The sequence below is a fragment of the Papaver somniferum genome, chromosome 9 (assembly GCF_003573695.1).
Source record: "Papaver somniferum cultivar HN1 chromosome 9, ASM357369v1, whole genome shotgun sequence".
Classification (NCBI taxonomy): Eukaryota; Viridiplantae; Streptophyta; class Magnoliopsida; order Ranunculales; family Papaveraceae; genus Papaver; species Papaver somniferum.
The window spans coordinates 66,741,076-66,755,295 of NC_039366.1; the positions used below are offsets into that span (position 1 = coordinate 66,741,076).

The following is a 14,220-nucleotide window of genomic DNA, read 5'->3' on the forward strand; positions in this document are numbered from 1 at the left end:
TGTAAATAAATCTCCATATAATTGCGTGAATTCTAAGGCCAACGAGATAAAGATTTGGATTGTGGACACTTTATTTTCCAAAAGAAACTAAATTTTAAGATCAATTTAGTCACTACAAGGACTAATGATATAGAGGCTTACAAGCCGGGTGTACCCTTTGATCTTATCTGTCCTTCAGTGTTCCAACAACAAGTGGAATAATCCGAATTTTGGAGATTATTATCACAAGGGAGCATTAATTTCTCAATAATCCTAAAAAATGCAGCAGTTCCTCGTTTTATTGGTATTTGTAATAGTAAGAATATTTTATATATCCCGTTAAGATCGATAGGGAAAAACCAAATTTAATTGGCTTATTTGTTTCTTCTTGAGAAAGATAAAGAAACCATTTTCGTTATTGAATTAAAAAAATCCATTATTCGTTGAAAAATTCAATCCTTATTGGCAAAAATTGAGATAATATGCCAATTTATTTTCTCTCATCTTATAAAAATGATGGAAGAAAACCAATACCGATTGGGTCTATACGGTATACTAAAATTGCATTGACAAAAAGGAAAAGAAAAAAAAAATGTCACATTAGTCATTAGAAAATCCATTATGTATTGAGTTTGGTTTCTAAACCACATGATCTTCATCAAATGGACGAAGATGCCAAATTAATTGGCCGGAGGTTTTTCAACCATGCATGTAATTAATTACGGTTAAGGTAATTAGATTTTGTGATACCACCAATTTTCACGATTCCATTGAAGGAATAAAAATTATAACCATCGTTTGATGGACTTTTTTTTCTTTTTCGACGAAGAAATTAGAAAAAAAAAAGGAATACATGTTTTTGATGATTACAGTTCGATCGGAGGAATAGGAACTGTAACCATTAATACACCATATCTTATACAAAGATTAATTAATGCATTTTAATGGTGCCCCAAAAAAAAATCTGGAGGATGACTGTATATAAATTCCACAAGGAAGGAATCGTACACGATGCTACGTGATACAGCAAAAATAAAACCTCCTTGAATTTTGACTGGTGAGTCATCCACCGTTATTACCATGTAGGGTATATATGGCCGTCGGTTCATACTAAAAGAAACAGATACCTTACTATGCAGATCAAGACGAAACTTAACCAAAAGGGTAAAGCAAAAAAAAAGAAAAAAATATATAAAAGAGTGATCAGAAGGCTGATATCCCACCAGCGCCATTAAATGGTGATAAGATAACGGCGTATACCTAACCCTAAAACAAGCCAATAAAAACTTGGTTAGAATCTCATTAATAATTAAACCAAAGAAAAATAAATAATCAACTCATGAGAGAGGGTTAGATATAGATGTTGTTAATCTTCCATGTTCTCGTTTATAGAACAAACATGCTTGATAACGTCTTGTAAAAGGATAAGATAGAGGAAGAGACACAAAGTAGAGGGCAAAAAGAAGGAAAGAATTGTATTCATTAGTGTGTGCAGACAAACATTAGAACCTCTATTTATAGGGCTAGACACAAGGACATCCCAATAATAAACGAGATTTATCCTATATATACTTACACGTTTATAACAGTATCATGATTTTAATATTATTGTAGAAAAAATTAGATGGTTTCCACATAGAAAATGTTGAGTTTTTTTTTCATGCACACCCCCTGTATTTAAGGGAAAATCTGACGTCTAAAAGCATTTATTATGTAATTGGTTGATGTTTAAATTTTAGAAATATATCCTTTTCACAAAAATAAATAAAAAATAGTTACTTTAAGAAATTTTGGAAATGGGTTAAATTTTGGAAATAGCTTGTGTTACTTGGCATGGCATAGGGTTCTCAGCCATTAAAAATTTAGGGGGCGTCACCCCTCCTCCATCATCGTTCCTTAAAATAATTTGTTCCGAAGTGAGCGATTATTTTTTTGCTCCTGTACAGGGACATACATGATATTTTTTTATGTACGGCTAGAACGTTACTAATATGTAAGGCGTCCAAAGGCCGCGGAGAATTTTCTTGAACGAATCACATATTTAATTTGGAATTCTAATTCACAAATATAATACTATTACAAAAATAGACAACTAATTAAAGTGGTAAAAAAATAATTAAAGTGTAATAGCCCATTTATGGAATATACTTAAAGTGGTAAAAAAATATTTTCTTATTTTTAAATAAAAACAAAAAATTTTAAATATAGTATATATATATATGTATATTTTTTTAAAACTGGCATACGGTGAGAAGCTATGGAGAAGAGAAAGGAGGAGGAGATAGGACTAGGGAAGAAGATGAAGGAGATGGAGAGATAAACTAAAAACATTTCTATCGTGGTTAAACTATTTAAATAAGTCACTTTTAGCCATTTAAATTTATATAATTATAATCTAGTCCATCTTTTCCTTTTATTTAATGAAAACCCCCCAATCAGAAATGGGTTTTTTGTTGCCCCAGGCTTTTGTTGCCTGCAAGTGGGGCTTTTCCTGCTTGCCTATCAGGCCCGGCCTGCCTCCATAAACGTTTGGATTCAGACCTTCCTTAAAAGGGTCTTGTTAACTTGTGTATCTGTGCACAAGTTAACAGGAGTATAAATGGTAATTTTGCTTTTCGTTTTCATAACTCTTCATTGCGCGGAATTTTTTTTGCTCTGGCAGTGATAGCGTAAAATTGAACTAGCAGATCTATGGTCATCCGATACATTAGATGTGATGTCATCTAACCCCAAAGATTAACCATAGTTAGTCAGGTTTATACCCAACGTTTTCCTAAAACAGATTGATAACCTCCAGAGGAAAGGAAATCAAAAGAAGCTGCAATACCTATCTCATGAAAATAGATACAAATAACAAGAAAGAATGAAATCCCCGCATGTAAGTTCCTGACTTCCTGTTAGTTCTGTCATATCTGTTGTCATGATCCATTAGAAGAAAAAAGAGATACCCACCATTCTTCACAAAATTAAGGACCAAATGTCATTTTTATCTTAAAATCATAGGACACACAAAGCATTAGAGAAGAAGGATTTATGTTGACAGCAAGAAGATACTTGAAGGTGGCCTCAAGGTGGCCTCAATATTGATCCGCCTTCAATAATGATGTCTCTTCAGCTGATTAACAAAAAAAAGGTCCTCGGTGTTTAAGCACCAGTTGCTTAAACGTGCATCAACAACTCATGGACTTCAGTGGTGATAATGAAACAGTCCCAAAGGTTTTCTTTCGAGGGAAGGCAAACTGATTCTTATTCATGCGGTTCTTCAAGCCTTACCAGTGTATATGATGTCTCTGTTTGTTGCTCCTATGCCTGTCATTAAGAAGTTGGAAAGACTCTTCAGGAACTTCCTTTGGAATGATAAGGAGGACAACCACAAAACTCATTTGGTTTTATGGGAGGTTGTGATTTGTGAGAAGGAGTATGGTGATCTCGGTGTGAAAGATCTACAAACTCTAAATACTTCTCTAATTATGAAATGGTTGTGGAGATTTGGTAGCGAAAAAACGGCTCTTTGACGTATCATCATTTCCGAGAAGTATGGAGAGGATCCTCTTGGTAGGTGCTCAAAGAATGTCAAAGATCCTTATGGATGTTGCGTCTGGAACGGGATAATCAAATTTCTTGATCTTTACAAAACTAACTACAAAATGCAGGTGGGAGATGGGACTCATACGAGTTTTTGGCATGACAATTGGGTGTTCCAAATTCCTCTAAAGATCAGGTTCCCAACAGTGTTTGAAGTGGTCGGGAATCAAGATGCAACGGTAGCTGATGTTAGAATTGTGGACAATAGTGGCGTGGGCTGGAATTTGGGAATTACCCGTCGAGTTCAAGACCACGTCATTCTCGAATTAACCGACTTATTGCTTCTCCTTGAGGAATGCCCAGTTGCTGACGTTTCTGAAGATGATTATAGAGTGTGGTTGGGTGCTTCTTCTTCAGGTTCTTTCACTGTTAAAGACTGTTACCATTGGCTTCATTCAACATCTCCTCACCCTATCAGCTTTCTTCCTCAAGAAAGAGTGTGGTCTAACAATTGGCCGATCAAGGTAAGTTTCTTTTTGTGGGTGGCAGGATATTGCAAAATCTCCACTCAAGATATGATGTGCAGGAGGGGATGGCCATTTGAATGGGTGAATCATTGCTATATGTGTGTGCAAGATGGGGAAACTTCTACGCATCTCCTTATCCACTGTAAGGTTGCTTGGAAATTTTGGTGTTTTTTCTTAAACGAATGGTCTCTGAAGTGGGTTACACCACCAGATCTAATATCTCTAGGGAATTCTTGGCCGCTGAAGTCAGATTCGCCAAGAAAATCGTTAGTTTTGAAAGCTCTTCCGGCAGCTATTTGTTGGAGGTTATGGAAAGAACGTAATTCTAGAGCGTTTAAAAATGTTAGTAAGAGAGTTGATGAGATTATTGATTCGGTCAAGCTTACAGTTGCTTATTGGCTACATAATCGAGGGGTTTTTCGTGGAATCTCGATGGAGCAGTTGGCTATAAGCTGGAAGGAAGTCTTATTTCAACCTACATGATAAGTCTGTAAGGGAGTTGGGTTGTCATGTCAAGGGTTGTTAGTTTTTTGGTGTAGGAGGCCTAAGTCGAGCCTTGGTATTCATTGAGTTTAGGTGTAGGAGTGTCTTTAATTCCTTGGGTAGTCAGTTTGCGGTCGAGATGATTAGTGTTCATATTTCATGTACTTCTATACTTTTTTAATGAAATTCTAATTTACTGATAAAAAAAATGAAACAGTCCCAAAGACCGATCAAAAAAAAAAAACAAACCAAAATCTACTGATTTTATGTGGCTTTGTTTTCCCCGTGTCATGGTATTTTCGTCATTTTCTTTCTAATTACATAATAATAATACCGGATGAACCCTCCCATTACAAAAAGAATGGTCAATAAATCAACAACACTTCCATGATCAGAAGCAAAACAGAGTTATTCCAATCTGTAAAGATTAATTTTTATTCTTTGATTTCGATGAAGTATCAATAAATGATCATCTTCATACATATAAATCTCTGTTCTTTGAAGCTTATATCTGCAATGAATCAACAAATTTAAATTAGAACTTGAAAGAAAAATTAATGCTTCATATTGTTTGATAACTATGGTTAATCCTTGGAATTAGATGATGTCACATCTATTATATCCAACGGTCATAAATCTGCTAGTTCAAATATGCTCTAACAAATTCTTTCCTCATTGCGCCTCGGTAAGATAAGTGTTGCATGAAAATTAGAATTTTATTTCCGTATATACCCAACCAGTTCCACAAGTAATTTTACGGTAGTAAATAGCCTTGCATAAGAGAATACATCTTCTCTTTCTTCCTCTTTCTTTCATCTCTTCCTCTACCTTTGCATCATCTCTTCTCCAGTTCTTTCAAGAGAATCGAGTCATCACAATGAAAAAAAATTAAAACATACAGTAGATAACAGTAGAGATCATAAAGTATGCAACTGATTTTTGCATATATGCGAGATATTAGAATCGTGATAAAATTGGTATCACTTTTACCAAATCAGGAGTAGATTTTTTTTTCTTCTTTTGTTGTTAATTTTATTAGATTGGGATACATATAGCCTGGTATAGGTTTGTTCTGAATGCTTGCGCTGGTCATTTTTTTTTTTTTTTGCAGACTTATTAAATCGGAATACTGTTAATCATGTCAATCTTGAAATAAATCATGCCAATCTATTAATCTATTAGACCGGTAGGATTTTCTATTGATTCCGTTGGAGTAGAGAATCATGAGAACATGATTCTAGATAGGAAGATGAAGAGATCATTTAGTGATATTTAATAAAGGGTAAAATAGGAAAACATGGTATATTTAATACAAGGTTTGTTTAACCAAGAATTATCATGATTCCCAACAATATGTATAATTACAAGGCAAAAAATAATAATATTTAAAAACTGTTAACTTGTGCATGGGTGCACAAGTTAACAAAATCCTCCTTAAAATATGAAAACATTAAGAACTGCTCGAACTAATTACTTGTGCCTTGAAGTAGGGACAATGTAGTATGGGTATCATTCCTAATAGTGTTATGCTTCCGATTGAACATTGTCACGTTTTAACGTGTGCATTATAAATGAAAACTAGTACCGAGCAGAAAATTAATCAGCTTTAGATTTCGTATGCATCTATCTGTAAATGGTTGTATGAGTCCAATCTACATTTACATTTAATTTTTGAAAATCGAAACCAAAACTTTCGACTAAGGCAGACATGATGCAGTAATTAGACTCCCAATACTCTTTCTGTTTTTTTACTATAACTGTTTTTGCCGAAATGAACCCAGCGGAACTGTCTGCTTCCAATTTGTGGGCCGGATTGCTAACCAAAGCCCTGTTTATTTAGTAGTCTCAACTGAGACAATCTAGCATTTTCTAGGAAGTTCCTTCATTTCAACCTTCTAGAAACTTCTGGAGTCGATGGAGAAAAGAGATAACAGAACTAGAACTCTAGAAGGGTCTAGCGACTTTTAACTCAAGAAACAGCTTCAAGCATTTCTAATATAAAAATCGATTGCAGATTTATGCAATCAAACAAATTTTGAAGCCAAAATCAGAATCTCCATAGGTCAACTCTACAAAGTCAGCTTCAAGTTCTTTACCTTAAGCGATGGCTTTCAGGAGCATACTAATCCATAAACGGATTATTGATATCTTTTTGGGAGAAGATGCATAGGTTGAAATGTGCATAAACATTAAAAACGGATTATTTTCCGAATTCATTATAACTAACGTCGATAAGAAAACATCATTGCCTTAGAGAATGAAACCAAATTGAATTGCATCGTTAAATTTGTAATATGCTTGTCGATAGCCGGAGAAATTTCAGTTCTTCCTAATTCATTCAAAACCAATATCGTATATTCATAGACATTAGGAGATGTCACCGAGATTGAACTGAACAAATTAGGAGATGAGAATATACATGCTGGAATAGAAACCTCGAGTTACTAACAAATTGAACTTAAGATAAAAGATTTAAAAGCATCTTTCTGTCATTTATACAAACATGTTGTGCTTGATCTAAGTCTGAACATGCAATCAGACTTGATAGTATGAACCGTTGGGTTATAATCACTATCATGCCAGGGAAAAATTTCGTCATGGACATGTATTAATTATAATTCTCAATGTCCTTGCAAAGATGAATACTAAATAAATAAATCAAAAAATTCAAACACAATTGGGTTGAGGAGATGCAGTTTCGTAAGTGTTCTAACCTGGATGACACAATAGATAATAAACTTGATGTAGCCTCGCTATTTGGGTTCACAATCTAACAAAAAGAAAATAAATTTGTTAACAGCGTAATTTAGTAATATAATTTGGTAATGGAAAGGAAACGTGTGATGCTATTGTAGTTTCCTGCATTAGTTAGGACAGAAAGTATTAAGAGAAAAATGGGGATGACGTACAAGTTGTAAGTGGTCAAAAAAAAAATCCCAATCATAAAGATCCAAAAATGAACGGAAAATGTATATAAGTTGTGCTCACAAATGTTGAAAACTGTTAACCATAATTCTTCACAAATTTTAAAAAATAATCAAGAGAGAAGAATAGACTGCAGATAAACCCAACAAAGCAAAACAAATCTTACCTAGGTTAGTTTATTCTTGTAGTTTATTCTTTCTGTGGTAAACAACGAAATTTTCCAATCAAAATATCAAAGCATTGATTATTTAAATTCGTTTCATATTTTACCTAAAGGAAATGGTAACTTTCCGTATATCAACCTGGTTTTGTCGACGATGACGGGGAAACAATGTTATCGAAATAGCAGATGAAAATGGGAAAATAGGAGGTGAACCCTAACCCTGAGTGTACCGAAATAAGAGTGACAAAAGACCTTATTATTCTGAATCGTTTTCTTTCATAAATCAGAATTAATGGGATATTGATTACGCAAGAGTAACGCATCATACCTTCGTAATGGGATGGAAATTGGAAACGGCTGAAGCTGACTGGGAGGAGTAATGGGAAGAAGTATGGGGAAAGAGAAACGCTAGAAGTTGATTGTGAGGAATGGAAGGAGTTCAATACTGTAGTTCAGTTACATATTGGGCGAGTCGATATGTAACTGAATCTGAACCGTCAGATATGTGTCCAAACCGTAGAGCTCCATCCAAAATGTGCAAAGGAGTATCAGAATTTGTGGGAGATCTATGAGGTCTTTTGTATGTCCAAAATTTAGATGGTCGTCGATTGGTGAAAACATCATTGTCCCTTATAATATAGATAGAAGAATAAAAGATAAAGTTTGTAACTGTTTGCCGGAATGATCCCAGACGAATCTGGTATATATATGGTTTCAATTTGTGGGTCGGACTAAAACCCATTTTATTTTGTAGACAAGAGAAATTTCCTATTTAGTCCAAAAACCCGACCCGGGATTAGTGTATAGTCCAACAGGATAGAGAAATTACCCGATAGTCCAAAAAGGTTTAAAAATACCTAAAATTACTAGCTTACCCTCACTACTCACGTGTTGACCGTATATCTCTTTCTTCTTCTTTATTTTCAGACGAAAACTTCATCTACTTTTTCAGAAGAAAACTATTCTTGTTTCTTCTTCTCAATCAACAACACCAACAGCTAATTCAACCCTAAACTCATGCTTAATCATCTCCCGAAACTAATCATCATCAACAATAGAAACCAAATTCATCGGAAAGCTAGAAGGATAACCTAAAGATAAAAACCGAAAACAGATCTGGAGAGAAATCCATGGAGAAAGAGAAAAACCGAAAACAGGTGAAATTATTCACCGGGTTTTCGTTGGCGGCGGCGATTTATGAAACAAGGAGTAGTTTTGGCATGGTGGTGATGGCGGGGTTGGAGAAACTATGGTTATGTATCTCTATAACAACAATATTTGTACTTCTTTCTTTCTAACATTTCCATTTTTTATTTATTTATGTACTGATCCTACAATACATATTAATATGTATTTGAAGAATTCATTGATTTTTGTATGAACCTTTTTGTTATGTATGATCCAGTAATACGTATTGATATGTACTGGTACGAATATCAATAGTTTATATTGATCCGACAATATATTCGTATGTATTGTAGAAAAAAGTGATTGATTGATATGTAGGAGTACATATTAGTATGCATATGAATATAGTAAAAATTGCAGTACATATTTGGCTGTACTGACGAAACTGGATGGTTTTTGACACTGTGAACTGCCGGTACATATTTGAATGTACTGTAATATGTACTGTGAAAAGCTGGGTGCTCCTATAATACATATTTGAATGTACTGTAATATTTTTAGTTTATTATCTGACAAAGTATCTATTTGTAAAACTCATTCAATTTAGTGTATGTAATTGTTGATCAAAGAAAAAGAAAAAAAAACATCTGAAAATGTAATTTTTATCTTCCATATTTTTGCGTTCACAAATACTGGTGTAAAAATGATAGTGATGGCAATTATAGAACTTAAAAGTATTACAGTGTATTGCTGAGACATTCAAAATTGTTAACCCCTTTAATTCTTGCGATAAAAAATGAGACGTTAATCATAAAGTTCAAACCTTAATACAAGCATTACTTTTCTTAAATATTAACAAAATAAAAACTAAATACCAGTTTAATTCGATTAATAACTATATCAAACATTTGAATAACCACTACAAGACATTAACAAAAGATTGCCAACTTTAGTACATATCTGTATGTACTGAGTGAAACTAAGTGGAACCCTAGTACATATCAATGTTTACTTAGTAGCAGACTAATATCAAGTTCACAGACCCATTCGCAGACCGTTACACCTATCCACAGTAGCGATGAACCTTTCGGATCATGAAGTCCAACAGGATCAGTCACAGAACTTCACAGCAGAACCAAGCCATTGATAGTAATTTGAGCAGCTCCTTCCTGAAATCAGTTAATGCTCATACAAGTGAGATACTCTGAGTGTATCTAAAACTCTAAAAATCTAGTAGATATAGATGTGTACTTGGTAAAAACCTAGTAGATATCGCACTACATACACGCATGTATGGAAGAAAACAAAATATGTACTCAATTGACAAAATAAAATACGTACTCTATATCATTAATAGAAAGATGTCCTTCAAAGATAGTGACTTTATCTCCATTCTCTTCCCTAGTGCATATTCAAGTATATACTCAATACATATCCTGCGGTACATATTACTCTAGCACTAACTTTCATTGTTAATGATAGAATGCAGAGACAAGATTTGTTTATCCAGTGGATTTCGGTGAAAGAATTTATAAGGAATCTTCTTGCAGCTACACTTGCATTGCCTCATATGGTATTACTTCATTGCGGCAGTTGAGGCTAGCAAGTGCTTATTAATTAGTGACACATTCTTTAATTGTGGTAAATAAAAAGAGAAGAGAGTGAACTACAAGTAGTCTTTCCAAAGAGTGACCAACAAAAAGGTATAATGAAACTATAATTAGTGCTGGAATCAAAACTATCAAGTAGTGTGCAGGGGTTAATGCTAGAATACCATTAAAGTTCGGAAGGATGTACAGGGTACCACATCAGTCTATTGAGAATGCATATCTTAACAAAAATGGAAACTCATAACAGCTCAGACAACACAAAGAGTCAAACCTTAGTATTGGCACCAGTACATATCGATATGTACTGAGTAAAACCCTGATACATATTGATATGTATTTGTTAGATTCTACTACACTAGTTTCACCCTTTAGCTTCTTTTTCTTTTATCAGTTCTCTTTTGTTTTCTGCAATTACAAGCTACACTGACCCAAAAATCTACCACATTATTATAAGCAATGCTGAAAACTCAGAAAGGCTACTAATAAAAAGGCTAGATCAGTTAAATCTCTTTAGCAAGTGGTTTCAGTTCAATAACCTCCATCCTTATCGTTTTTTGAGAATAATCCTTCTACCACTAATTCAAAATGAATATAACAACACATATACACATTACTAAATAAAAACAAACACTGAAAATCTAACTAGTAGATTTTGATATGTACCGAGTGAAATCTTAGAGATATTGATGCACACTAAGTGAAAACCTAGTAAATATTGGTATGTAATGAGTAAAAACCTACAATATATTGATATGCACCAAGTGAAAACCTAGTACATATTGATATGAACTGAGTGAAATCCTAGTACATATCACAATACATATATATATGTCTTGAAGAAGAAAAAAACAAGAATCTAAAATGTGTAATCCCCATTGTAAAAACATAATCATTGTATGCACACAAAAAGAGTACATATTGATATCGATATGTACTAAGTGAAAATCTAACCAATTTTTGAACCCTCTAATTTCTTGACCTCTTTGTACTACAAAACTTTCTCTAGATAACAACATTTGTATGCCCCCGTATTAGGACACCCATTAAAATGATAAAAAAGATTAATGAGCCTATAAGTCTATGACATATCTTTGAACAAATAAGAAACAAGTGCACATCCGGGTACCTTGGACTCCACAACTAACATGAATACATTATTTGCCATTTTTAAGCTTACTTAAATCGACCTTTTTTAAAAGACACTGTTGTACTTGTTGTATACTTAACTCGTGCATGAAACCAAATGAAAACTATCATGTTGTACGACACATGTGCTATCCTTAAGACTTAAAAAAATACAAGAAACTATTGTTTAAAAATCATTAAAGTAAGGTGCATGTTGTTAGAAACAAAGCACTAAAATTCAAGTACGGAGAACGAAAAATGAAAAGAACGTCATGTTCCACTTACCTGCACTTCATTTTAGTAGCATACGCATGATCATCATCATAAGACAATCCAACTGAGAGATGTATCATACTTGTTAAGGTGATCACTGTTACTTAGTAAAATGTATGCTTTCCTGCAATATGTGGAACGTTGACCTCATACCGACAAATAATGCAGAAAAACAGAAAGTTTCATTTCTTGTTCGGTAGCTTCAAAAATACAATTTCCAATTCATCATGGTACATATTAAGAAACTCTTTAGGATGTCTCATAATGTCAATGAAGATTAGGTCGTAATGTCAATCTATTTTTTTTCAGAAAATTTCATAGGGATATGCAAATTAAGTCATGCTAATCATCATTCCAAATTCACATTTAGGATCCACGTATATTCTTAAGAGATCGGTCGAATATAAGCAAAGAGTCGATCTTAAAATTGTGGAAAAAAATCAAAAATTATACACTAAAACGATGAGAGCGTTAAATTGATTACGAATCTCCGTTCTAATTTCAAATCAGATCTATGAACTGAAAAAATAAATAAGAGATTAGAAAGAATCTTATCTTTTTCATATTTCATATACCTAGAATCAAAATCAATATGTACTAATTTGAAATGAGAATAACGACGATTTACCATTATCGACTCCTCCGGATTTAGTTTGTAGAGAGAGTTGGAATCTCTGGTTTTTTTTTCCATCAATCTCCATCGCCAGAGCTCTCCAATTTGTGAAGAACGAACTGATAAAACTGAATTAGATTTGACTAGAAGGGTTGTTTAGGCATTTAGAAAACTACTTATCATAGATTCCACACGTATTTGGACCAACGATTAAAATATTTGGTCCAAAAACATGTTTTTGGACCAGCGAGTAGAATTATTTTAGTGTTGGACTACACACTAAATGGTTTTTCCTAAACTGGATTAACCAGTAATTCCTAGTGTAGACAATCTAGCCTGTTCTACAAACTTCTCGAATTGATGGAGAAAAAAAGATGACCAGAACTACCCAGAAGCATCCAGCATCTTCTACGCCAATTTCTCAAACAACTCCGAGCATCTCTATATAAACACCACTTTCATGAACTTTCAATCAATCAAATAAAATAAGATCGCAGCCAAAAATCAAAATCACCATAATTCTAAACTGCACGCTAAATTTCAAGCATTTAGGTTAAGCAATGGATTTCAGGGTAATGGGTTTCAATGATCCAATTTTCTTCTAGGGTCTTCAAGACATGTTTGATGTATCGGATCATGAGGTTGGAAAATCAGTGAATACACCATCGACCAAGTATGTAAGAGATGCAAAAGCAATGGCAGCAACACCAGCTGACATCAAGGAATACGCGGACTCGTACATATTTGTACTTGATATGCCAGGACTAAAATCAGAGGAAATCAAAGTTCAAATTGAAGATAATAATGTACTTGTTGTGACAGGGATGCGCCAAAGGAAGACGAAAATGAGAAAGAGGTCAAATATGTGAGGATGGAAAGAAGAATTGGAAAATCCATGAGGAAATTCACATTGCCTGAGAATGCAAATGTTGATGCAATTTCAGCTATTTGTGTAGATGGTGTTCTAACCATTACCATCCAGAAATTGCCTCCACCAGAACCTAAGAATCCAAGGACTATTCAGGTTCAAATTGGGTAAGAGAATTTGGGGTCATGCAGTTACTAGCTAACTTAGGTTGAATCAGATGTCCCTCCAATATGAATTTGTCTTCATAGCGATTTTATGATTTAGGCATGAAATGCCTTTTTGCGTGTCCTTTTTTTCTCCATGTTTCAATCTAATGGAAAGGAAATAATATTCATTTGTGTTCCAATTCAGTCCATAAGTGGTCGAACAATAACTAGTCATGACTTGGTGTTTCTTTGTGGGGAGAAAAATAAGTATGAGTTCATATCATTCTAATTACAGTTTCTTTAGGACATTCTTTACGTATGTCAAATAATAAATAAGTGATGAGGATAAATCTAATTATCTTTGAATGGTTGCAAAATTTGCATACATATATAAATCATAAATGGGTGAATAACTTGTATTTCCCAAAAGAATATATAAATTTTGGAGAAATAAAGCGTTCACTCTGTAGAGTTTAGACTAGGATGTTGGTGGAAATTGACTCAAAATAATTCAGGATAATGGGATGTCGGATTGGGATTTGCCAGCTATCCAAAATCGGTGTCTAATAAGAGGCTAATATAGTCTTCTCTCCCTGAGCATACTTTTCTTATGAGCTTGGGAGCTTCTCAAAAGTTTTATGATTTCCTAATTTTGATGTTCGATCGTTTTAAAAGAAACTACAAGTTGTTTGACTGGGGAAAAATAAAATGCAAATGAAATACAATGTAACAATGTGAATCTCTACTTAGAATGTATAAAAGGTAGATTAAAGATGAATAATCTTATATCTTGTTCATAGTTTATGAATTCCCGATCTATGCATTTTCTTTTTCTTTTCTATCATTAAACTGAAT

The 14,220-nt window shown here is 33.7% G+C and overlaps 1 protein-coding gene and 1 pseudogene across 1 annotated transcript; one reads left to right on the top strand and one right to left on the bottom strand.

The window, feature by feature from the left end:
* Nucleotides 1–4,803: 4,803 nt before the first annotated feature.
* On the bottom strand, nt 4,804–11,818 carry LOC113312065. Its single transcript, XM_026560831.1, has 5 exons — nt 11,751–11,818; nt 8,098–8,231; nt 7,931–8,010; nt 7,229–7,284; nt 4,804–5,025 (listed from the first exon to the last, which is right to left on the bottom strand). Exons 1-5 carry the CDS (start codon nt 11,816–11,818, stop codon nt 4,923–4,925), a joined length of 441 nt encoding a protein of 146 aa, XP_026416616.1. The 3' UTR covers nt 4,804–4,922.
* A 1,093-nt stretch (nt 11,819–12,911) lies between these two features.
* On the top strand, nt 12,912–13,390 carry LOC113307969 (annotated as a pseudogene).
* The last annotated feature ends 830 nt before the right edge of the window (nt 13,391–14,220 follow it).

Coding starts and splice junctions, on each gene's coding strand:
- LOC113312065 (XM_026560831.1), bottom strand. CDS start 11,818: ATGATACATCTCTCAGTTGGATTGTCTTATGATGATGATCATGCGTAT. Junction 8,232..11,750: donor GCTACTAAAATGAAGTGCAG/GTAAGTGGAACA, acceptor CTATATTATAAG/GGACAATGATGTTTTCACCA. Junction 5,026..7,228: donor TTATCTATTGTGTCATCCAG/GTTAGAACACTT, acceptor GATTCATTGCAG/ATATAAGCTTCAAAGAACAG.